This window comes from Arachis hypogaea, chromosome 13, assembly GCF_003086295.3.
Source record: "Arachis hypogaea cultivar Tifrunner chromosome 13, arahy.Tifrunner.gnm2.J5K5, whole genome shotgun sequence".
Taxonomy (NCBI): Eukaryota; Viridiplantae; Streptophyta; class Magnoliopsida; order Fabales; family Fabaceae; genus Arachis; species Arachis hypogaea.
In genome coordinates, this window is record NC_092048.1 from 131,026,784 (window position 1) to 131,054,335 (window position 27,552).

At 29.8% G+C, this 27,552-nt stretch overlaps 1 protein-coding gene across 1 annotated transcript; it reads left to right on the plus strand.

Annotated features, from left to right (window-relative positions):
* The first annotated feature begins 14,526 nt into the window (after positions 1 to 14,526).
* LOC112733545 (NAC domain-containing protein 10) lies at positions 14,527 to 18,569 on the plus strand. The gene is made up of 4 exons (XM_025782536.3): positions 14,527 to 14,746; positions 14,905 to 15,164; positions 15,238 to 15,430; positions 17,662 to 18,569. The coding sequence occupies exons 2-4, from the start codon at positions 14,952 to 14,954 to the stop codon at positions 18,246 to 18,248; spliced, it is 993 nt and encodes a 330-aa protein (XP_025638321.1). The 5' UTR covers positions 14,527 to 14,746; positions 14,905 to 14,951; the 3' UTR covers positions 18,249 to 18,569.
* Positions 18,570 to 27,552: the final 8,983 nt, after the last annotated feature.

A 27,552-nucleotide genomic window follows, 5' to 3' on the forward strand; every position in this document is an offset into this window, starting at 1 on the left:
GAAGAACACTAAGAAAACCAGGAAGAGAAAGAGGTAGGGTTCCTTCGTTGGCTTCGGGTAGCAGCTCCCTTAATGTCCCTTCTCTTTCTTCTTGGTGGTGACGCACGCAGATGATGATGATTTCTGCTGGGTCTTCCTCTTCCTTCTTCTTGGCCACCACTCTTGCTTCCTTTCTTCTCTTCATGTGGTTTCCAGGAAAATTGAGAGACTTGGTTCATCTATATATATCTACAGAAGGTAGAAAGAGGTGAGCTAGTGTGGCAAGGCTTCGTGGCCTCCTTCTTTTGCAACACCACATCACAGTGATTACATGAAGAGGTAACCATGGTTTTCTTTGAAAACACGTTCGGTTGTGAGAGGAGAAGAGAAGTTGAGTTTAATTAGAGTTTCTTTAGGTCTGGTTTATTTAAGGGAAGCATGGTTTGGTTGAACTGGGAGAAGGGAAACCAAACTGGTTCAAGGGTTTGGATTATCTAACTAATATGGTTCAATGATTCATTCATTAGTTCTCTTCAAGAACAACCAAGGAGATTATTAAAATATTCTGGGAGTACTTATTTCATAGAATAATTGAATCGGAAAAAAGTTCGTCACTTGGAAGTACTAAAAGAAAAGTTTTGCGTTATGTGTTCTAATTCTAATTTGTTATCTATGCTATATATATATATATATATATATATATATATATATATATATATATATATATATATATATATATGAACCTATGCGTGTCAGCGAACGCTGTAAAGAATAAAAAATCACAGGCCTCATGGGGTAGGGTGGTTACATTCTACCCCCTAAACAAAATTTTGTCCACAAAATTTCATTACCTCGAGTGTGGGGATCGGTTTCGGTAGTATTTTCCGCATCCAAAACAAACACTCTTCTTGGCTGTTGCTGTCCAGGGAAATCAAATTCAGGCTTTCGGCGTATGCATTCTTTGGTTATATGTCCGGGCTTTCTGCAATTACAGCAAACCCCAGATTTCAATAAACAGGGTTTGCCTCCATGATTCTTTCCACACACAGTGCATGTCAATTTTGGTTGGGTTGGTTGTAGCTGTTTGCTTAAGTCCGGCTGTCGAGTTACTTTGAAGTTCTTCCTTGAGGAGCGAGGTTACGATTGAAATCCCTTGTTGGAAGGTTCCTGTGGTTAGTTTGTGCTGCCACCAGCTTCTTTACACATTCCTCCGTCTGTTGGCTCTTGTTAACTAATTCTGCAAAATTTTGTATTTCCATCGGGCCCACATGAGCTAACAATTCTTCTCTAAGTCCTCCTTCGAACTTGATGCACTTCTATTTCTCGAATGCAGTTGGTGCTCCTTGACAAACGTTCGAGAACCGGCATAACTTTTCAAATTTACGAGTGTACTCAGTGACTGTCATGTTTCCTTATTTCAACTGAAGCAACTCCAATTCCTTAGCGGTGCAAAAATACTTAGGAAAATACTTCTTATAAAATTCAACTGAAAATTCCTCCTAGGAGATGTCAATAGCTTCTCTTACTAGTAGTTGGAGTATTCCCTGCCACCAATGTTGCGCGTCATTCCTCAACATATAAGCAGCAAATTCCACTTGCTGTCCTTCAGGGACTTGTTGGGCTCGCATTGTTCGTCCTATTTCTTTAAACCAGTCATCAGCTCGTGTAGCACTAGTGTCCCCATAGAATTGAGGCGGATTAATCTTCAAGAAAGTGGCTAAAGTCATGGGCCGGTTATCGTTACGTAGTCCACCTTCACCTTCTTCGCCATTTTCATTTCCATGTCTAGGCTCATGGTTGTTTTCAACTCTGCTGTGACAATCAAGACGTTCAACTACTCGGTTAGTAGCAGCTATTGAATCACGTACAGTAGCGGCCATAGCATTTACAGATTCGAGAATAGCCATCGCACCAAGAAAAGTTCCCTCACTCGTTCTCTCCAGTCGAGGGCGTCTTCGCCTATTCGCAGCCATTTGAGTCCTATCAATACCCAATAATCAATATTAAGGTGATCAGTCTTAATATATCAAAATCAAGTATTAATATTACTACAATGGATGTTCACAGACCTTCATGAAGAATATATTACCAAAATGTCCTAACTGCATGGTATAAAAAGATTCCGAGTATTCGAGGAAGCATAGATAGTACATCCCAAGGCTCAAAGGACGAACTGATCTGATACCAACTTGTAACACCCCAAATTTTGACACGTCATGACCAATGCCAACTGTTCAGGTGTTACTCGTCGTGAGGACCTACTTATCTCTAGACTCAGAATTTCGAAACAAAAATTAATAAAAGCCTTTATCGATTCAATCATGAAGAAACTATTATTCATGGATTTAGGTTAGTTGCTCGCAAGGTTAGTTTCTTTAAAGTTATGATGTACGAAAACACATGGCAACAAAAAATAACATATATAAACATATATACAAATATACACGAGTTAAGTTTAAGGATACATGCCGTCTATCATAAGCCGAGTATCACACCAAGTTATATGTACAGATACAAAAGAAGAAGTCAGTCCCAACCCTCACACGGGTTTCCTAAACTGGAACCGAACTACTAAGATGTCCTACCCATCTAAAAGTACTATAAAAACAAGGGAAAAGTAATACTAAGATCATAAAAAAAGGAGCGAAAGATTCACTGCGACTAACTCTGGAGTGATCTCCGAACATCGTCCAAAAAAGTGGTCCAAAGCGTGCTCTATATGAAGACTCCGCCGCGCGCCGAATCCTCAAAACTCAGGATAGAATGAAACTCAAAGAGCTCCTCTTCCGAACCCGTCTGGGGAGGGGGAGAAAGAAAGAAAAGAAGGGTGAGAACCTAGAGTTCTCATCAAGGTAAAAGGGGAACCTAGGGTCCTTGTCTCTAAGTTGTCGCAAAACAGAAAAAAAATAACAAACACAGGGATTCAAGGCACAAACATACATATAACAAGTAGATAGCATATACAAAAAGAAAATAGCAGTAAATAATTCACAAGAAGTACATATGCACAAACAAGATGATGCATGCTTGTTCCTAGTGCAGGCCATGAGTTCATGCGTCGGTTGTCTACCCGCAACCCGACGTTACTCGAAGTGAACCCCGAATATGGTCCCTTTACTGTGTCAATTAGACACCTTGGCATCACGGTTACCCGTGTCAATTAGGCCTCATTATAATAACAGTTCAATGTGTATCACAGTAAGGAACAATGCTATCAATTAGGCGAACATTCCCGCATTAGCAATCTCAGGCTATCCGTTAGGCGGGCACTTTCGCATTTGCAGTTCGGCATAAGGCCCATTCAATATAATTCTCAACTTTTATTTCATTCCTTGTTCCTCATTCTTCTTTCATCTCTTTATCTCTCAATATCGTTGTCTTTAACTTTAACCCTTCCTAGGGGCAACTTACATTTCTTTTCATTTCCTAAACTTGTTTAATCTAAAACCTTCTTGTGTTATGAATACTTATGCACAACCTATTTTTCTTGGTAAGGTAACTCTAGAGATCCTAATCCTCAATTTAAGTTAGGTTTTGCTGAACTTGGATTAGAATTGAATTTTTTTTTTTACAAGAGTTAGAATTCTGCTACTGCATTTACAAAAATTCAGAAAAACAGACAGCAGCAGTGTTTTTTATAAATTTGACAATAATTTCAATTCTAATCTGTTGCTTCTAAATTTTGTTAGAATTACAGTAAACATCCCTAAGTTTTAAAATCCACAAGTTCCAGGTTCATATCACTTCATTTGAGTAATTAATTATCAATTGGAATTGGTGTCTTATTTTCATAACTAAGTTCAGAATTTCCAGCAAACAATCCATCTTCCAAATGACTTATCTAAGTCTAAAAAATAGATATGGATATGAAACTTATTCTCACTTAAAATAGACTGATAAATCTTTAAAACCCTTTTGGGAGCAACTCAAAATTTTGTTTAAATCAAAAGTTATAGCGTCTGGAAGTTGGTACTGCAGAACCAGAAAACCAGAAAATCCTGCAGCAACCACTAAACTTAAAAAATTCATATCTTCCAAACCGCTTGGCCAAATTCCCTTAAATTTTTATGGCATATTCAAGACACACTAAAGTTTGATAAAAAAATAATCTCATCTAAAAATTAGGTCTGGAATGCTCCCAGAAAGTCGTTTGTTCTGCTGCTAATTATGCAAATTTTGCAGAAATTATGCAAACGTATTTCCAACAACCTCACATACCAAATCTTATGTTCAAACCTAGAATTCATCTAAAACCATAATTTTACCTTTATTTTAACTAACTAAGTTGCTAACATGGTCAGAACAGCTCTAAGAGTTTATACTCATTAATTTACCCCTTTTTACAAACGCACATTCATAACTCTAATTCACTTTTTTGTATTTCATCATAACAGAAAATCAATAAACACTTCTCATTAATCAAACACTTGATAAACCATCAATCATCACCAGTACACACAACTACAAATAAGATATTCTATATATACTATCCATTACCTCTCCTTGAGAATTTCACAAACCAAAGTTTGTCCTTTGCTATATTAAATCAAAAAACCCTAACAAACATAATTAAAGAGATTTGTCAATTCACAGGGCTAATTGGCCGAGTTGCATATCGAGCAAGAAAAGAGTTCTTACTCTTGTGATGGGCTGAATTTGATTGGTTTGGTCTCCAATTAAAAGAATTGAAGCTCAATAAGGGTAGAATCTTTATTTTAGAGAAAAGAAACAGAACACAGAGTTACTGGTTCTTACCCAACAAGAAGAACACTAAGAAAACCAGGAAGGAAAAGAGGTAGGGTTCCTTCGTTGGCTTCGGGTAGCAGCTCCCTTGATGGCCCTTCTCTTTCTTTTTGGTGGTGACGCACACAGATGATGATGATTTCTGCTGGGTCTTCCTCTTCCTTCTTTTTGGCCACCACTCTTGCTTCCTTTCTTCTCTTTGTGTGGTTTCCTGAAAAATTGAGAGACTTGGCTCATCTATATATATCTACAGAAGGTGGAAAGAGGTGAGCTAGTGTGGCAAGGCTTCATGGCCTCCTCCTTTTGCAACACCACATCACAGTGATTACATGAAGAGGTAACCATGATTTTCTTTGAAAACACGTTCGGTTGTGAGAGGAGAAGAGAAGATGAGTTTAATCAGAGTTTCTTTAGGTCTGGTTTATTTAAGGGAAGCATGGTTTGGTTGAACTGGGAGAAGAAAAACCAAACCGGTTCAAGGATTTGAATTATCTAACTAATATAGTTCAATGATTCATTCATTAGTTCTCTTCAAGAACAACCAAGGAAATTATTAAAATCTTCTGGGAGTACTTATTTCATAGAATAATTGAATCGAAAAAAGGTTCGTCGTTTGGAAGTACTAAAAGAAAAGTTTTGCGCTATGTGTTCTAATTCTATATATATATATATATATATATATATATATATATATATATATATATATATATATATATATATATATATATATATATATATATATATATATATATATATATATATATATATATATATATAGTGAACCTATGCGTGTCAGCGAACGCGGTAAAGAATCAGAAATCACAGGCCTCATGGGGATAGGATGGTTACAAAGACAGTTGTGTCCAATAATTTTTTTGTTTCTCTATCACATAACACAAAAATTATCATAGCACTTTGATCTGAAATCTTTAATTTAATTTTAAATCTGTAATAATTATTAAGTTAGTAATTTATAAATTGATGAAATTTTTATCATAAGTATAATTTGATAGAATTTTTTATAATTTGAATTTGTAATAATTTTTTATATTATAGCACAAAAACTTTATTTTTTGTGATTTTTTTTTACATTTACTTGTTTTTCTTCTTCTCCTAATACATACAATTTTTAATGACATCTACAATAGTAAGAATAAACATTTTTAAAATATTTATTATATATATATATATATATATATATATATATTGAATAAATTATTTTTAATAAAAATTATTTAAATAGTATAAAGTACATCTACAATAGTAAGAATAAAAATTTTTAAAATATTTATTATATATATATATTGAATAAATTATTTTTAATAAAAATTATTTAAATAGTATAAAGTAAAAATATCTGTTAATATTTTTTAACCTACTCTCTGTCAGCCAATATCTCCTGTGATATAAATTCAAAAGAGTATTTAAAAATTATTAAAATTGATTCTTTGATCATAGCATTTTGAAATAAATATAATTATAAAATTTTAAAATATAATTATATGTAAAGTAGTGTTACAAAATAATAAAAAAATATAAAATGTAAAAATAATAACAATATTTTTTTCGTAAATTTATTTTAAAAAAATTATAAATATTTTTATTTTATATCTAATCATCTAATAGAATCATTTTTAAGTAAATTAGATAGACTTCTCTTTATTTGTTGGTATAAATTTTTTTCACAAATAAATTACAAATTGTAAAATAAAATAATAGTGATAAGAATTTTATGTATGATATATAAATAGATCAAATAATATGAAATTTGAATATTTTATAATTTTAAATTTATTATTATAATATTATTATGATACTTTTAATATAAATATTTATTATATTTAATTAATGTTTTATATTTTTATGAAATAATAATATGTAATAAATTAATTAATTATGAGAGTTATGATTTTAATTTTTATTTTTTTAAATATTTTACTAAAATTTAATTAATTGATTTCTAAATTTTATCAAGTAAGTAAAACTAATGAGGTGGCGTTATTAAGAGAACGGAGCCGTATCTTAAATATAATGTACAAAGATTTTAGCATTAACTTTTATATAATAAATTCAAAAATATTATTTATACATTAAAATTAGTTACTAAAATCAACTACTAATATATCTATGTATAAATATATATGTAGTTTAATTTATTATTTTATAATGGCGACTGATTTTTGTGTTTAATTTTAGTGTATATATAATAGTACACTAAAAATAGATAGATTGTCCGATGTCTCACCAACTTTGAATAACAAACATAAGCTAGTTTCCACACACACATCTCTTTCGCATTCCATCCCTCTCTTTTCTTGGTATTGTCCTACTCGTATCTATTCTTTGCAAGAACAAAACCTACTGATTCAGAAGAAACACTTCCGGTGAAGAAACTTATTAGTGCACGAGCTATCACCGTTGGCTTCAACCAAAGGCAAATCATCGGAAGGGGTCGCCTAGGATTTTTTATTAATTATGGCCTCAAGTTTATTCGGTTGTGTATATATATACTGGTGGTGCTAGTGAAGAAAGTGATTTTATGGATTTGGAGTGCGTTGTGCTTGAGCTTTTACCCAAAGTTGTTTTTAGTTAGTGTTTGTATTTCAAGGAAATATAATGTATGTAGGCCTTGCATGCATGGCTAAAGTTGCAACCATTCTCAACAACTTATTTATATTAGGAAATGTGCATATGATCAAGCTTGGTACGCATTTCTAGTCTATATATTTAAAAAAAAAAAAAACAATTATATTTTGCTTAGATATTTTGTCTAGATTTTACATATTCTAAATCATTCAATGAGATTGAGATGTTGAAATAGAAAAGGCGTGCGTGCGTGACAATGGCTTTATCATGAGGGAAGTTGATATGCTAATATATGGTTACGTGCGGTGTGGGGATCCTTTTATAGTTTGATGAGAGCGAAAGTGACCCTTGGATTTCTTTTTTCCCTGTTTCAATCAGCTTTTCATTTATTTTTTTTTTAATTTGTGTATTGGTCTTTTGTTATTCAGCTTGTTTAGTTGTGATTACTTTTAAGCATTTATCGTAGATTCAAAGTTGTAGTACTTTGATGGAAATTCTGAATGGATATCAAAAGCTTATTACAAGGGACCTATAATCGCGAATCCTGATGGTGACTATTTGAATATTAGGTCATCCTTAATTTTTGTGATAATAATTATATTTGATTCGATTATTCGGTTGCAGCTCATTTTCGTTGACATGTTTCTCATATTTTCATTTTATTAAAGAAATTTGAGTTAATTTGATTTTAATCTTCACATTATTGGAATAATAACGAAATGAAGGATGATGGGAAGAATGTTGTTTCCGCTATGGCCAATAATAAAAATCAATTTTATAATAAGATTCTTATTTTTTGTTCCTGAATTTTTAATTGAATTAAATTCATTTAGTCAAATATTCAAGTTGTAGCAGCACTTCCTTGCTTCAAAGTTCAAACAAAACAAAATTGAGACAATTCAAGAATAAGCTAAAAATCTCATTCGTATTCATCTGTTTCAATGCAAAATCCACCTCCTCTTTGTAGAGCTGTATGTTCCTTTAACAATTCACCCAACAACTTTCTGTATTATTAGTATTAAATCCAGTTCTTCATAATAGGTTTAAGCATTTTAAAGTAGACCTGCATTTTGTTCATGATCGTATAAATAAAAAATAACTATTCGTGATCCATATTCCTTCCAATTTCCAAATTACAGACCTATTCACCAAGCCTTTATCCACTACTTTATTTAAAAATTCAAGCACAAACTTAGAGTAGATAATATAACTAAAATAACAAAATAGCAAAAACTTTCTATTATTAGAAACTATTTTCAATTATTTATCTCCCAAGCTATTGTACACAGCTTTCTACTCCAAGCCACATACACTCCTTAATATATATATATACATGTATAATCACACTTGTTTATACACTTGAGATTATAATAATAATTTTCTAATCTTGTTTTCCAGTATTCAATTCTCTCTTTTCATCATAATTCTACAACAATAATTATCACTCTTCTCACTGTTCCAACAGACTTCGTATTGATTAGACATTGCTAAGGCAAAGTGCAAAATACAAAGTGACAAAATTCGGAATAATTATGCGCTTGTTTTACCAGCTGTTTTTGAGGCAAAAGTCTTGTGTTCCCACTTCGTACTCGATAATTGCATTTCAATTGTCGTTTTTGGAACATGGTTTCCCATGCCAATAACTACACCGCCCAATTGGTATTTTTCTTTAGAAATTGACCCTCCAAGCAAATTTAATTTCCTGTTCAGAAGTTCTTATTAAACCTTTCACTCAACAAACAATTTGCATACTTATTATGGGATTGCCAGAGTGCAAAATACAGCTATACAAGCATTGCTTGTAAACTGACCCTTTAGAAAGGCCTATCTATATATGGTTGTGCACGTTTGTTTTCAATTTTGTTTTTTGTTTTTTAGATAACTAAGAAAAATAATGAAAATAACCGGAGACAATCTTATTTAGTTTTTCAAAACATATTGTTTCAATTTAGAATGAATCCCGCTAGGGAGCCAATACAATATTTGTACAATGTATACAATAGGGCGATGGGCTATGAGTTAAAAAATGAACATCACTGATTTTGGAGTTCACCAAAGATCGAACTCTTAACCTTTTGGATTTAGAGTTCTAATACCATGTCATGAAACTACTCATCCCAAAAGTTTAAGCTGATAGAAAAAGGTAACACTAATAGTTATATCTCTAATACTGAATCGGACATCTCTAAACCTCTATTGTACACATTATACAAATATTCCATTCGCCCTCTATACCTCCTCATTTAAAATATGATTTATTGTCACAAAAATTGGAACAGACGCATACAGTGTAGTACAGTACATAAAACTGAACTTTGTTATTCAATTATTTAATTTGTCATTCAATTATTTAATTTATATATAATACATATTAAAATGTAAAATATATATTAAATATATGTATGATAACACACATACAAACGTATATATACACACATACAAATATATTTGTATAGCTGATTTTTGTGTATTTTTGGAAAAAAGTAATCCTCACAATTATGAATTGACGCTTAATTAAACAACAAGATTACGTACACATAAAAAATCAATAACCAAATCAACTTCTTATATAATAAATGATAACCGCCACATAAAAAGTGATTATTAAATGATGAAAACGAAATCAAGGAGTAACACAAAAAATGTTTACAAATATTAATATCCAACCAATATATATATATATGAAGAAATCAATTTTTTATTGTAAAATTATTTTTTTAACTCTTATTTTGTGGAGAGTTCAAAATTTAGCAATATGATTTAAAATTTAACTAGGATAAAAAATCATTTAAAAAATTGATAAATATTAGTTAAAAAATTAAATTAACTTCCTATTTAAACTCATAAAAATATAAACACACCGAGAACCATTTTGTAAACTTATTTTTGAAGCAAAAAGTTTGGGAAAACAAAAATTTTTAGTTAAAAACCGTCAAAACTTTTTATGACTTTATTTAATGCATCCTGTAATTTTTATTAAGATTTAATTAACATATGTCTTTAAGACACATGATAAATTTATTACTAAGTTTTAAAGATTTTTATTTAATGAATGTAAAATAAATGTATTAAAAATTTAAATAATATTACACATATAAATCTTTTTATGAATCAAGTCTAATCAAATTAAATAATATTAAGATTTAGAATAATAATAGTTATAATTTATTTTTGTTATGTTAAACTAACTTAGTTAGATTTAATTAATAAAAAAATTTAGTTGTGTAGTATTATTTATTTTTTTATTTTGTAATATTAATATGTATTCTAAAGACACATGATAGATAAAATATTTTTATTATATTTATTCTTACGCGCCCTGCAGCTAATTCATATTAATGATGTTATAGTCACCAAAAAAATATTAATGATGTTATGATTTATTTTGTGGGTTTAACATGTGTCTCAACGGCACATAATAAAATTATTATTGGTAGAAAAAGGTTTTAAATTTTTGTATTTAATAGATATAAAATAAATACGTAAAAACTTAAATTTTTGTATTTTTAATAATTCTTTTTTAATTTATAATCTTAATCTATATTCTTAGGTACAAAATCGATAAACCCTTATTTTTTTTTAAAGAAAGATGTTAATTATAATACTGCTATGCATTGAGTGTTCTATCCCAAAAAAAATTGATTTTTGTCAAATAGAGATATTATTGGTAATGAATGATATATATGCTTTGAATGCTCTATCAGAAAGTAAATTTGATTTTTTCAGAGAGATTAATGGTAATACGTGTTATGTTTGATGCAGTGTTTACAAAAAGTTATTTTACCATAATTAAATTTTAAAAAAGAATGCCATATATTTAAAAGGTTTAGTTAATATATGTCCTATAATAAATTTATTATTAATAAAAATTTTAAATATTTTATTTAATAAAAGTAAAACAAATATATTAAAAATTTAAATTTTTTATATTTTTAATAAAAATTATTTACTAACAACAAGTAAAGACACATGATAGCTGCTAAATCTTAATATTTATAATTTTATATTTATAACATCTATAATTTTATACTCATAATATTTATAATTTTAAATATATAATATTTATAATTAATGTATTTTTATAATTAATATTATTAAATTTTAAATTATATATTTTATTATATATTTTATTATATATTTTAAATTATCTCACATGTACATTAATGAATCGTAATTTTAAATATTTTAATATTATTTATTTAATATTCATATATGTATACTTATTTATTGATTTTAAAAGAGTAATTCACAATGTTTTATAAGTGAGAATATTATTATTAATAATATATTTTTATTTATTGTCTATAATATTTTGACTACTTAACATTATTTTTATTTTTTGTAAAACAGTAAAAATAAAAAACTAATAATCAACCATGATGAAATTTAAATATGCGAGTTTATTCATTTTTGCTAAGAAACCAATTTTTTTTTTTCAGAAGCAGCCAAACAAATAAAGTAGTGTCATGAATAACAAAAATAATATCTAGACACTATACATCTTAGCTTTGAGCAAACCCGGAGCTTTGTACCAAAAGCGAAAGAAGCAGCCCGCATGCACGAACCCATAATTTGCGTAGTGCTATGTATGTATCCATGCCATTCACATATATCGTGTTTTGGTTCATACTCCATATCCATGCTTTTGAGAATGAAACATATCACGTTTTTGTATAACATAAAGTTTGTTCTTCTCCTCCTTTCATTCACCCTTTACTCCTACAAAAAACCAACTCTAATCCCTATCCATAGCATCTAATGGACACGTGGACATACATACCTTGGGAAACCTCAAAATTATCAGAAATTATATTGTACTCATAAAAGATATTTAACTTAATAATAAATCATAAGGGGTGTTAGGTAAATAATAACTATCTTAAATAACATGAACAACTACCAATCAAATAAAAATACACTACATCCTAATTTAATATTACTAATTAAATTTACTCTTTTAATCCTATTAATTCACATTGTTTACACATTGTTAAAAAATATTATTAGTTACCTATACTTTTCCTAAACCATAAGTACATAAAATATTTTCAGTACAAATTAAAAGCACACAGGAAACAAGAATGCATGTCAAAACAAAGCCTTGAAACCCTAGTGTTGAAGGCGTTAAAGTTGATAATAGAAACACAAATTGCAACAAAACGAGGAGCTTAACGGCCAAGTTTCGAGTAGCTTCTTTGAGAAGCCCTTCAAGACGTGTCGGTTGGTGTATACTATATTGTATTGAAAATATATAGTTGAGAAATCTTAAGGAAGGATTAATGCTAATATGTGTTAGCGTCTTTTGTCCCTACCTATTACTCTTATGTTTCTTTGTGATCCAAAGCAGTGGTGAAAACGTTCAACAACTTCGGCCGCAAGCGAAAATCTATTGTACTATTTCTTGATAAAACACATAAGGTGATGATGACCATGCGACATACATGCATTCATCATATTATCATTATCATCACCAGCTAAAGCCAAATGATATCAACGGCACACGTTCAAATATTTGGAAATTCAGTGTCTTTTGAAACTTTGAATTAATATATATTCTCTTGATTTATGTGAAATTTGTTTTCTTTATTTTCTTTAATAAGGGTACAAATATAGTTTGGAAGGGGTACGTGTGTGCGAGCGTGTTTAGTTTATACTGCGGTTGTGAAAGGATAAAGAAAAAGAAGAGAGATGCGTTACTTGAATGAAGAAGTATATGGGAAGAAATGAATTGAAAGTACTAGTATTATTTGTTGGCGCTAAGGTTTTTATATACATAAAATAAAATAAAATCAAAACATATCCTTTGAAATTTTATTGAAAGATATTTTGAATAAAAAATATTAGGTAATTCATATTTATCTTTATTCTAGATTAATATTAATTAATTTTTTATTAAGAATAATGCTCTGATCTTAATATTTTTTATTTAAAATTATTTTATAAAAATATAAAAGTTTATATATAGTTATTGTCATGTAAAATTAATAATTAAAAATTATTTAATAATAGTTTAATCAAATTTATTAAATTATTTAATAATTTTTAACTATTAATTTTATATAAAAATAACACATAAAAAATCACTTTATAAAGAATACAATATATATATATATATATGTGTGTGTGGATTCATCAAAAGAATATTCGATTTATTTTTTATGAGCAGTATTACTAACTGATTATTTTTTTATTTTAGTTTTACCATCAATACTTAATTTTACACCTTTACACAATTATATATATATGAAAAGTATTTGTTGGGTTACATTGATCTTTGTCGGTTCGTATGTACATATCTGATATATATAAAAATAACACATAAAAAATCACTTTATAAAGAATACAATATATATATATATATATATATATATATATATATATATGTGGATTCATCAAAAGAATATTCGATTTATTTTTTATGAGCAGTATTACTAACACAATTATATATATATAAAAATAACACATAAAAAATCACTTTATAAAGAATACAATATATATATATATATATATATATATATATATATATATATATATATGTGGATTCATCAAAAGAATATTCGATTTATTTTTTATGAGCAGTATTACTAACTGATTATTTTTTTATTTTAGTTTTACCATCAATACTTAATTTTACACCTTTACACAATTATATATATATGAAAAGTATTTGTTGGGTTACATTGATCTTTGTCGGTTCGTATGTACATATCTGATAAGTGTGTAAGTTTTCTATTTTATTTTATTTGAAGGTTTTTACATAGCTTTAAGGACACTTCAAATTTGACAGTGCAGCCGAACCCCTAACACACACATGCACACAGCACACTCTAAATTAAAGAGGTGAAACGTCCTCACAAGAATCATCAGGTTGCCCCATCTCCACTCTTACCCACTACCCTTTTTTTAACCTCCTTTTTTTCTTATGAATTAAGGGTTTAAATCATTAATTAACCATGCACATTTTCATATATATATATATACTCTTAATTTTTCTTAACTAAGTCAACGTAATTAATCCTTCAAGTACACCAACAATGAGATCATTTTCATTTTCTTACATTATATAATTACCCCCAGAACTAGTGCAGCTAACTATTTATTATTTAGCCCTTGATTAATTAATTGATTCAACCGTATATACCAGGACAAAGAGAAACTTGGCTTCCAAGCTTCTTTGCTATATGTAGAACCCACTTGTGTTCCCCACCTTTTTTTTTTATCTGTTATTCTCTCTCTCTCTCTCTCTCTCTCTCTCTCTCTCTCTCTGCTTTATCTCTTTCTCTCTCTCCCTCTATATTAGAGAAGAAGTTGGCGAAGTAGTAGTGCAAGGCGTTTGGAAGACCAAAAAGCACAGTTTCTCTATGAATCTTAAACAGAGAAGAATAATAATAGAAATATAGAAAAGATGGAAAACTAAGTAGATAGAGCAGACTGGTAGGTAAGATTATACTCCCTCTCCTCTGAAGCTGATCATTCAGGAAAAACGTGTTCCAAAAGGGACAAGCTACTACCTAGCTTTACCTTTTATTTTATTTTATTTTTCCTTTTCTTCTTCTCTCTCTGTTGATTATTTTGTATTTTTATTTTAATTATTAGGGAGCTGGTGATCATCGAAAGGGCCGGGTCTGGAAAAATCAAAAGAAATGACATGGTGCAATAGATCATCAGTTGTGGAGGGGGGAATCGAAATAATCAACCACCCCAATCTCAATATTATTGCAATCCCTAGAAATAGTAATGACAATAATAATAGTGTTATTAGTGTTAATCACGCAAATACTCCTCCTAAACCAACCGAAATCCGAGCCGTTACTTGCCCCTCTTGTGGTCATCACATTCAAATACAACAAGATCAGGTACTCATATCATTAATCCCAAGATTTGCTTCGTTATATCTTATGAAATTAAATGTTTTGATAACACATACAGGGTGGGGGAATTCAAGACTTGCCAGGATTGCCAGCTGGAGTGAAATTTGATCCGAATGACCAAGAGATACTGGAGCATTTGGATGCAAAAGTGCAGTCTGATGTGAGAAAGCTTCATCCTCTAATTGATGAGTTCATACCAACTCTTGAGGGCGAGAATGGAATTTGCTATACTCACCCAGAGAAGCTTCCAGGTTCAATTTCCCATTCTTTCCTTCTTCTTTTTTTTTTTTTTTTTTTTAAAATAATATTGATTAATTATTTTTCTTGTGATGGCTTATTTAATTAATTTGGTAATAATAATACCATCATGATGCATAGGTTACGTTACTTTCATCATTGAAATTCTAATTTATTCGGAGACATCAGATTGATGTCCTGCATGAAATGGGGATTATTTAGCTGAGAATGACTGCCAACACATTTATTCATATCTCTAAAACGATATATTAATACTAATGATATTATCATTAATAAATTTCTGTTTATAAATGCACTTTCAATCATGTTAAGGCACTTGTTGCGGAATAAATTCTAAAAATGATCTCAAATTATATATAATAAAGGGGAGGGTCTTGGTTTAATTTGTGAAAATTAAGGAAGACACTGGGGTTAGACATGTTTATCCGTCTAATAGAAATGATGATGCATGTCTATTCTTTAGCTTAGCCTTTTAAGTTGTTCCTGCCTCCTTTTAATTATATATGTGTGTCATTCGGAGAGATGTTATATGATTATTAGGGGTAGTAAGGAGTAAATAGGTGGAAGAATCACATCTTTTAACCTACTCGTTCATGTATGTTACAAGGAAATGGAGATGCTTTTTAATTAGTACAGTTGTCAATGACTACCAAACTCAATGGTGGCATGATATCTCATGCATGTAGCAAAATGAATAATGTAAATAAATGTGAGAATTTATTAGATGCAACCTCATCATCATAATAAGAAAGATAACATTCTCAATGAATCATAGTTCAATATTTAAGCTATATTATATGATATATGGTAGAGTTCAATAATATTATTTGATCCATATAATTGACTCTACTTAGTGTGATAAGACTTTATTGTGGTTTTAATTTGTAATAAACAATGTCTTGAGTTATCCATACAATAGAAAATTGTTTTGTAAGAATGTATGTACACTTAAAAAATTAGATGATGTGAATAAATCGTCATTTAACACTTTACTAGTTATATATATAGTAGGAGGATTATTTATACGAAATTGATCTACTGAACAACCATTAAAGAAGAGTGGGTTATTTTTCTGTATGTTAAGAATGTATATTTAAAAGATGATGTTTAAATATGTTATAGTTTGTTTACCAATTCTTCATCTATAACAAAATATATTAAAAGTAAATAGTTAGAGTAGTGACTGCAATTCATACAAAATTCATATGTCAATTTATTAATAGAATGGAGGATTATTTCTCTGTTACTAAAACATTTAAGAATAATGCCTTAAGTAATTAACATTCTGAACTTTAATTTAAATGGTATAAATAAATAATAAACAATGTTATATGATCAATAAAATTGATTATCTTTTATTTAATAATGCTGGTTAAGAATTATTTATTTATATTTTTTTATTTAATTATATTAAATATATACTAAAATCAGTTATTAATATAAAATATATATTAAAATATAAATATATCTTATAAATTAAATAACACATATATTTAATTTAGAGGAGTGCTAGGGGGTCAGTAATTTTTGTGTTTTGTAATCATCAATTGGCCATCAATAGTGTTTTTAATAGTGTGAGATTAAATCTAATGGTGTAAGATCATTCAATTTTCTTTTGATAGTTAAATGTTGGCCAACTTTTAAAAAGTTGCTGGCCCTAGACTTTTCCATTATGAATAATACAAGATAATGAGAAATTAAGATGATTTTGTAAAAGAGAATTTTGTTGGTATTTTGTGATGAACAGTTGAGAATTTTTCAAAAGGAAACTAATATTTGAATTGAAAGGCATTTTTTTATATAAAAATTTTGATATTATATTATAAATTTATTTTTTAAAAACAAAATTAAACTAATTAAAAAATTATAAATAATTATATGTGTAACAATATTGAATCTAACTAACTTAGCTAGTTATAAGTGTTGAGAAGGATTTTAATTGATATATATAACTACAAAAATGTTATTTGTACACTAAAATCAGTCATTAATATATTTGTATATAAATATATATATAGTTTAATTTATTTTTAATGTGTTTATATTTTAGCATATATTTTATATTAGTGGCTGATTTTGGTAACCAGCTATCATAACTCATATAGAAAAAGTTTTAGAAACTAATATTTCAGGCTGAATATTATGCTATAGTATTAAGTAGCTAAGCAATAATTAGTGTAATGTTAATAAAGGTTGGATGAATTGATATTATTGGTTGGCACAGGAGTAAGCAAAGATGGACAAGTGCGTCACTTCTTTCACAGGCCTTCAAAAGCATACACAACGGGAACAAGGAAGAGAAGAAAGGTTCACACCGACCAAGAAGGAAGCGAGACTAGGTGGCACAAAACTGGCAAAACCAGACCCATCTCTGTGGCTGGTTCCGTTAAGGGTTTCAAGAAGATTCTTGTTCTCTACACCAACTATGGCAGGCAGAAGAAGCCCGAGAAGACCAACTGGGTCATGCATCAGTACCATCTCGGCTCCAACGAAGAAGAGAAAGACGGCGAACTCGTCGTTTCTAAGGTTTTCTATCAAACACAACCTCGACAGTGTGCAAACAAGGATCCTTATGATGAAAGATTATTGATGACTTCACAAATTAACAGTGTCAATGACATTAGCATTCACGCACTACCCAAGAACAACAACAACAACAATGCAGGTTTTGTGGATTATTATAACCCCGGTTTCATGAATATGAATTATGAACAGATGAACGAGACTACCTCACCGCAACTGATTCCGAATATGGTGGTGCAAGGTGACAGCTCTTCTTTCATTCGGTTACCCAGGTTGGACAGAAAGTAGTATGACAATGACTGCATGCATGTTGATGTTTTTTTAATGCCATATATATGTGTTTATAATTATTATATATATGATGACTGTATTTATTATTCTATTTATATATATAGGAATATTAGAATGAAGGGGAATCAGTAGGGTTGTTAAGGAAATAATTATTTAGGCCTGAATCGGCTTCCTTAATCCCTAATATATATATGTTGACTTTTGCTGATTTGATGTTGAGACTTGAGACTTGAGAGACCATCGACCAACAAGGTCTTTCCTGTACTGTACTGTACTGTACTTTTATCTTAATCTTAGTGTACAGGTAAATTCGCAAAACTCTCTTTCATCGCTCGCTTAATCTGAAATCTCCACTCCTTTCTTCTTTCAACAATAAAATAAAATTCATTACTATTATTGTTGTTTTTTATATATGTACGAAACAAGTGACGCATATGTCTTATTTACATATATATGTTTACAATTTCGCTACGTTACTAACAGTATTTCTGCTAATTTCTGCCAACTCTTATTTATAACTGTGTTTAATGAAGATGTCTTTGTGGATGTATCTAATAAAAATGTCTTTTTTATGAATGTATTTAACAAAAGTATCTTTATAAATATATTTTCTGGATACGTCTCTTTATATATGTGTTCAAAATATAATAATTAATTATTATTGGTAATATTTTTCTATATGTTTATGCCTTTGTGAACATAATTCTTTGCACTTTATCTCACAATGCAAGCTTGATTTTTCCGATCCATTTATCTTATTCGTTTCAATTGGGAGTTTAGAGTGCGTTTATTTACATACAAGACACTAGACAGTGAGATATACACAAAAAATATTATGTATAAAAATATTAAATAATGTATTTTGTGCTACACATAAATAAAAATATAAAAAGACATTAACAAAAGATGTAAGTTATTTTATATTTTTTATTATTTTTATTAATTTTTTATAATTATATTTTTTATTATTATATATATTTTTAAAAATTTTTGAATAAAAAAAATAAAATAAATTAAACTTTTATAATTTTTTATAATTTATCATCAAATAAAATATAATACTAATTTTTTTATTTTTATTTTTATGAAAAAAATTTCATGTTCTAAACTGTTCAAGCTGTGATTTTGATGGTTTGATGAACCAAAAGAGATTAAGAAAAGGAGAAAAATAAGTTCTTCTCATTGTTGAAGAGAATGAAAAGTTTCCTTAAAAAATATTTATTGAGTTATTACACCTTATATACTATGTACTCTTTATGTACTCTCACACTTAGTCCAGTGCTCTCATTGAGTTCCTGATCGTCCGTCCAACCATCGCCTGCTACTTGCCGTCAGCTTCTCCCTCACTATCAGCTTCTCCTTCGCCGTCAACTTCCTTTGTGAATCATCTAGTTCGCTCTCCAGATGGCAGTCGAAATTATGATTAGAGGACCTGAGGATGGGCGCAGCACTTTTTGGTATGTAGTGAACGCTGAGAACAAAGTACGCAATGCAAGATTTGTTATCGACTCTCGCAGATGACCTGGAACCTTCTTTGTGTACCCGGAACATTGTTCACATCCCAATTGGATTGGAGGTTGAAAGTGGCGAATTGCCGAGTTTAATGCCGAGTTTCACCGGGTGTGCTTCCATCTTGGCGGAGAATGTCAGCATGGTATGACTGTAATGTGAAGCAATTATAGTGTTGTTGTTTAACATGACAAGTTATTGGGGAAAGTGGGTTTAGTTCAGCTAATTCGCAATCAAGTAATATTAGTATTACCATATCAATTTGCTTTTTTAGTTCATTGAACAACATGTCATGTAATCAAGAAGAGAATATTAGTATTACCATATCAATTTGCTTTTTTAGTTCAGCTAATTCGCAATCATGTAATATTAGTATTACCAATTTGCAATTATGTAATCATGAAGAAAATTTCATGTTCTAAGTTATTTAAGCTGTGATGTTGATGGTTTGATGAATCAAAAGAGATTAAGAGATGGAGAAAAATAAGTTCTTCTCATTGTTGAAGAGAATGAAAAATCTCCTTAAAAAATATTTGTTGAGTTATTACACCTTATATAATATGTACTCTTTATGTATTCTCACTAAAAAATAATTACAATAGTAAACCTATTATTGATAAAAAAAATTTAAATAACATTTTATATCTTATTTTTAATATTTTGTCTTATCATATTTTTAGAATTAAACGCAGCTTCAGAAAGAAAAAAAGATTTTAATAAACTTGAAAATTTTAACAAAGAGAATGACGTTTTTGTGAGAGTCATTTATTAATGTTCTGTATGAAACTTTTTATCCCTGACAAATTAAAAAGTTTTCTTTTTCAACCCTAGCAAAAAGCAGCAACCAACAATAAAGAAGAGAAGTTTTCGTCCGAATTCAATGAAATATTATATTATATGAATATATGTAAAGTCTAGAAAAAATTGTTGTTTCAAGTTTTAACCAAAAGTTGGTTGATGCGTTAATAAGTACATTTTTCACTAATATTTATTCTTTATTCTTTAAGAATGAAAAAAAAAATAAAGAATCAGTTATTAATTATTATTCTCATTCAACAAATTTAATTTAGTGAAATAGGAGTTTAGTCAATTTTTTTTTGGTAATAAAGTTTGAATAGGTCACATTGAAATAGGAAAATAAAAGTATAAAGCAACTCGAGAATTTTATGTTGGATTTATAGATTTAAAAAAAATTTAATTAAATTTTGTGATGAATTTATAATTTTTTGAGAAAAAACATTGGATAAATCCTGAAGAATTAGGATAATCATTTTATAGGTCACTGATATAAAGATGAATCTATCCTATTTAACATTGTAATTTTTGGAAATTTATAAGTACAATATTTTAAATTTTTAGGGACTCATTTAATATTTTTCTCAAAAAATTATAAGTCCATCACAAAATTTTTTTAAAAAACTTATTTAGTGGTTTTTTTTCCTTTAAAAAAATATAAGTCCAATGCAAGTTTCTCAAAAACATATATCAGGGTCGTTAAAATGAGTTAAACCTATCGAGTCAGCCCGTTTATCCATTTAAATGAGCGGATTTTGCCTTTAAAATTAAACCCGTTTAAATTTCGGCCAAACAGGTTGAGCCCGATTAACCTGAAAAAAATGACGGGTTAAACGGATTAGCCCGCGAGCTAAACGGGTGGCCCGTTTATTTTTTTTACAAATTTTTTCAAAAAAAAAAACAGTACTTTTAGTCGATATTTCTCCCGATTCGACCCGAAAATCAAACCCATCAACTAAAAAAATATTATTTTTAAAGGTTTTTGACCTAAAAGTGATATTTTTTGTCAAAATATTTTTCAAAAAATTAAATTAAATGATAAACGGGTTGGCCCGTTTAACCCATCGGATTGACCATAAACGGTCCAAACTAAAAAATTCTGGCCCACAAACAAAACGGGCTTAAATGGGCTAACCCATTTAATCCACAAACTTAATGGGCCAGACCTAAATGGGCCGGACTAGCCCGTTTGACAATCCTAATATATATACATGTCGTATTACTATTTAGTAAAATAGAGTTGGTTTAATAATTTTTCGGGTTAATAAACTTCAAATAATATCTATAGTCACATTGAGACAAAAAAAATGAATATTTCAATGCTTTTTATTCAAATATATGAATGAAAATATTGTTTAAACATAATACAAATATATTTAAAATATGTTTTATAATTTTTTTTGGGTCTATTTATATAAAGGATAGATAGACAATCACGAGTGATTAGAGAATACTGACTATATGTTCTTTTTTTTTACAGTTTTAGGTTTTAAGATTGCATTTATTTTTGTGGACAGGACACAGAGATATGGATAGTACACATGTAAAACGTGTTTGGACAGAGAGACATGGACACTGGATACAGTATCTCTGGGACACTTTTCTTTTTGTCCATGGTTATTTTTCATTACTCCACTATTACCCCTTATATTATCTTGTTAAAAACCCAAACCTTAACTTTTCTTCACCGTCGTTTCCAGGTACTCTTTCTTCTTCTTGCTCTATCTTTTCATTCTTCATATTCTTCTTGCTCTTTCTGTCGTCGTCTTCTACTTCGATCTCTTCTTCCTCTTCTTTCACAGTAATATCTTCTTCTTGTTCTCTGTTTCTATCTCTCTTTCTTTTTCTTCTTTTTCCTGATTCTTAATCTTCTTTTTTTTTTATTCTTTTCTTAATTTTTTTAGGGTTCTTTTCTTTTCTAATTTTGTATCTTCTTATCTTTTTTTTTTATTTTTTATTGGTTTTTTCTGTACAGCCAATTACTGCTTGTTCTTGTTACAATTTTCAAAAGCCTGTTCATCTCTTTATCAGTCATATAATCAAGTATTACTCTGCCTATCCCTTTATTGTTTCTTAGTTTTGTTTTTATTTTTCTATTCAAAAGAATTTCATTCTGCTTTGTCTTTATTTTTTTCTATCCAACCTTTTCTTTACAGGTCAAGTTTAGAGTTTGCTTATGTATCTATCTTTTGAAATTCTGTTTATATACTTGTCTCTTTAGTTTTCTGTATAAGCCTTCTATCCAATCGCTTTTCGAGTGTGGCACGCTTTCGATCTTATTTTGTTCAACCTTTTTTCCAAGGCTTTTAGTTAAACTATTATTCATATATATCTATTTACGGATTTTTATTTTAGAGTTTATAGCGCCTCATCACCTTTGATTTATGTCCTAGGCGTAAAATTCTGTGTGATAGGGTGTTACAGAGTGAGTAATGAAGCTTACCTCAACAGGCAGTTCTTCCATCACGGCGCCGTCAATAGCTCCGTCGGAACCAACTTCTTCCTCCAAGTGAAGCATCGTCAACGAATTTTTGGAGGGAGAAGATTAGAATTTTCTGTAATTCCAGATAGTGAAAGAGGGATTTTGTGTTATCAAGGTTGAATCGGAAATGGATCCTCTCAATTTTTTTTAACATTTGAGAGAATAAAGTGTGATCTCTCACATTTAATTCTATAAGTGGGACCAAAAATAAATATGAGAGAGAACAATGAAGGGTTAGTTAGATTAAACAATTGACACCATCCAATTTTTTCTCCACAGGAGATGATCCATTCCCAACCTTCTCTTTTTAGTACAATTGTTAGGGGCCGGATTGGATGGCCCATTAATCTGCCCATCCAAATTGGCATTTAACTGACACATCATTAACTTAACGTGCCATGTATTTATGGTCAGTTGGCTCTAGAGAGAAATTATTAACGGATGGGCTAACTTGTCTAACGGAGTTAAAAGACATGGGCCGGAAAGGTATTTTTTTTAGGGGCCTCGTTATCTTTTGATGTTATTGTCAGGAGTCATGTAGAAATTTTTCTCGAATTTTTTATTTTAAAATAAATAAAAAAATTTTAATTTTTTTAAGAATTTTAATTTTAATTTTTTTTATTTAAAAATCAGACAAAAAAAGATTCAATTTTAAAATTAATTCTCACACTAATTTAACTTAACATGTTAAATGTTAAAAATATTTTTATTTAAATAAGTAGATATTTAATAAAATAATTTTGTTAATGACAAAATTATTAAAAAAAATTTAACTCATGTAAAAGTTATTTCAAACTAAAGAATTAAATTATATTCTATTAGTATATTAAAGTCATTCTAAATTATGAAATTAAATTTTAAATAAAATTAATTCTTATTTTACAAAAAATAAAATTCTTTTTTTACACTCAAATGTTTTTCAAACAAGCTCAAAGTTAACAATTTTCAAAAAGGGTACGTTTTGAATAACTAATTTGATTTAAAAATGATTAAATTATCTAAATCATGATTCTAAAAATCAAACTCGACCAACCCGTAAAATAGATTTATTAGTAATGCTATATGTATAAGTCTTTTTAATAATTATACCCAATTAAATTAGTTTATTACCAATAAAAAGATACTATCAAAAAAACATTCTTTATTACTAATATGTTGTATTTTTTCGCACTTTCTGCTATATTTCTCATTCATAGTAACTTTTTTTTTCACAATTCTCTTTTCCCTTTTTTTTATTACCACCAAACTCAAAAATAAAAAATAAAAACAAAAAAAAAATACAAATACAAAATCCCAGAAAAGAGAAATTGAATAACACAAAAGAGTATAATTCTATTAATCTTTTCAACTTATCTTCTAAATATTTTTAGAAAATGTCAAATGCAAACTTAGCTTGTAAGTGCCCACAATGTGAAGCATAGTTGTCAGAATCGAACCAGTAATTGAACCAATCAAATTATTGATTTATTGATTTATTGGTTTAATCAATAAATTACTGGTTAAACTAGTAAAATCGATCTCACGTAAATAAAAAATATAGAATAGTTAAAAACTTAAAATTAAAATATATATTTTCACTAACATTTTATAAATAAGAATCAAGTCTCAAACTCTAAAAATAACTAATATAAAAATAAACATAAAATTTGTGAGTATTACTACAATAATATTTTAATTTGACACAATAAGAATAACAATTAATTCACAAATCTTATCATCTAATTATAAATTACTAGATTTTAATACTAACATCAAAACAAATAACCTTAATCACAATAATAGCATTGAAATAGATCAAGCATATTAATAACTTTTTAGTGAAATTTATATTTACATTAATAATGGTACATAATTAAAATATAATTAATTTAAAAAATAAAAAATAAAAAATAAAAAATTAAATTAAATTAAATTAAATATCTATAAAATTATGCAATTTAAATGTATACTATATAATTAGTTTGTCATATACAATAATAAGAAGTATGATAGTTGATCAGTAGCAATTGGGAGGTACTACAACTCTAAGATTCCTAGTCTTACTAGACTGGTTTTATGACTATAACTAGTGTATCTTCCCGTATTCTGTACGGATAATATATAAAATTATATAAAGATTTTTATTAAATAAAATTAAATAAAAATATATATAATAATTATTATAAATATTTCATAAAGTTATAATTAAAATCAAACTTTAAGAATTTTTAATATTAAAAATAATTAGTATTTGTTTTAATCAATTTGAGTTTGTTGAGTGACCATCTCACTCATCTGTTTAAGCAAGTATTAGAATGTTCGAATCTCGTTTTACGTGCATAGCAATCCATTGGTAAGCGATTGACCCTTAATAAATGGAGTATATGTGGTTAGACTTTGCAGGAGTACCGAAACCCGTGAGTACCCGACCCGTCCTTACCCGGTCAAGACGAATAATAACTCGACCCAAGGCGAGCGAGAAACCACACAAAATTCCAATGAAATATTTCCAACAAAACTGTAAAGTAAAAAGTTATACCATCTGAACCAAAGTAAGGAAAAAACATGCTATACCTAATACGATGGAGACAATATCTTTACTGGATATGTAACTAAGTAACATACATACCTTCGAACCCCAGTTTCTACTAAAGCTTGACTGGCTTTGGTACTCTGGCGCACCCTTTGGGGGAATGTTGGCGGCGAGAACTGGTGTGTCATGGTCATCCGCAATAGTTATTGGAAACATGGTGTCATATTCGTCAGGATCTCCATAGATGGAGGTGTATGGTTTTACGAAGGGGTGCTCCCTGTCGCCAAAGAGCCCATTTGCGTCAGAGGCCTCATTGTCGGCTTGCAGTCTCTTGCAAATGGCACATACTCGCGGCTCAGGCTTAGTCTTATCGGACGTCAACTTCGCCACGTTTTACTGAATCATGTTGACGACGGAACACAGTAGGTTCACGGCGTCGTCGCGCTGTTGCTGACGACCCTCATTTTCATCAACCTTCGATGACATGCACTGCACTGTGTTGACAAGATCCTTCACGCTGCTGGCTAGGTCACCATTGTTCGAAATATCCTGAAAAAAAAAACTATTCCGTTACCACATGTAGCCCATGTGCATGTACCCTTCCTTAGCACGTATCGAACTTTAAGGTGGAACCATTGCACTTACAGTTTATGGTGGCTGAGTCAACGTGTCTCCTCCGGGGATATCTGGCAAACCGTCTGGCATGTCAAAGTGGCCATCGGCAGCTGGTAACTCCACAACGGCCATGTTGTTGAATGTTCCTTTCCAGAGAGGAAGAGTATGTTAGTGGGAGTTATATGGGCGCTCTAAGCCTGTTGAGTTACAACCCTTTTAAACTAGAAAAAATCAACGTTTTTTCTATCTCGCGCTATCTACTTTTCCAATGGAGTTCCATTCCCATATACGCTCCTTCTGACTATCGTATAAACTTTCCAGCAAGGAGTTACTACTAAGGTGAAAGACTCCCAGACCTGCTCACTGGTCGTTGTCAATGCATTAGACGAGGATGGGCTCAGAAGATGGGCTCAGAGCAGGATGGAAGGTCAATCATACTATCATTAAATGTCCAAATTGTCATTTCTAATGCAAATAGAATGGCAACCCTAATTAAACGTTGTATCGCAATGTGCATGTATGCATTAAACCGTTTATATGGCATAAAAATTTTATCTTATACACGGATATGCATGTTAAGGCCCACTTAAACGCTTAATACGCTATCTGATATTAGTATCATGTTCAACAGAGGGTTTATTTTATCCTTTAGTTTAATGTTTAAACCAGATAACAGTTTTCCATGTTACGGCCCACTAACTTATGCATATATGATAGTTGCACGTATTAGCATGTTCCACATATTGGCAAGTACGCTTAAAACGCTTAATAGAGAACGGGTTATTTAATTTTTGTATTCGAAAATGGGCGTTAATATTTTATCGTAGAAGTTAAGCTAAGTGGCAACGCAACCCAGATGTGGTTACGCTATGGTTCCAAATTCCATGCATGTAACCAAAATTTTTTTAACTTGTTATTCGAATATGTGTTTAAAGCGACAAAAAGGTAGTTTGTACCAGCCCAAAATTAGAATAAACTTACTACTGCTGCGTTAAAAACCTCGGCGGGAGCGAAGAAGGATGCTCTGCAGGCTTCATTTTGTCCATCCTTAACTTTTCTCTAGTTATCACTGCACATACTGTCATAAAGACAATCCTAACATAGGACAAATATGGTAGAGTCAACTATCACTGCAGAGCATTAATTGCAACAGGCCACACCTGATTACACTTTTCCTTACTTGAATTACAACTATCTTAGACAACGTTAAGCAAATCCAGTTTCAAAGTTAATGCAGTACATAACGCTTAACTAATAACAAAAGCGAAAGTAAATGATTCTGGGGGACATGTTGCAGTCCCACAGAACCTTATTTTGTCCACAAGCAGCTGCTTGCCTAGTCCACCATCTGCTCCCCCGTTCCGTCCAGAAGTCCGTCCTGAGAGGAA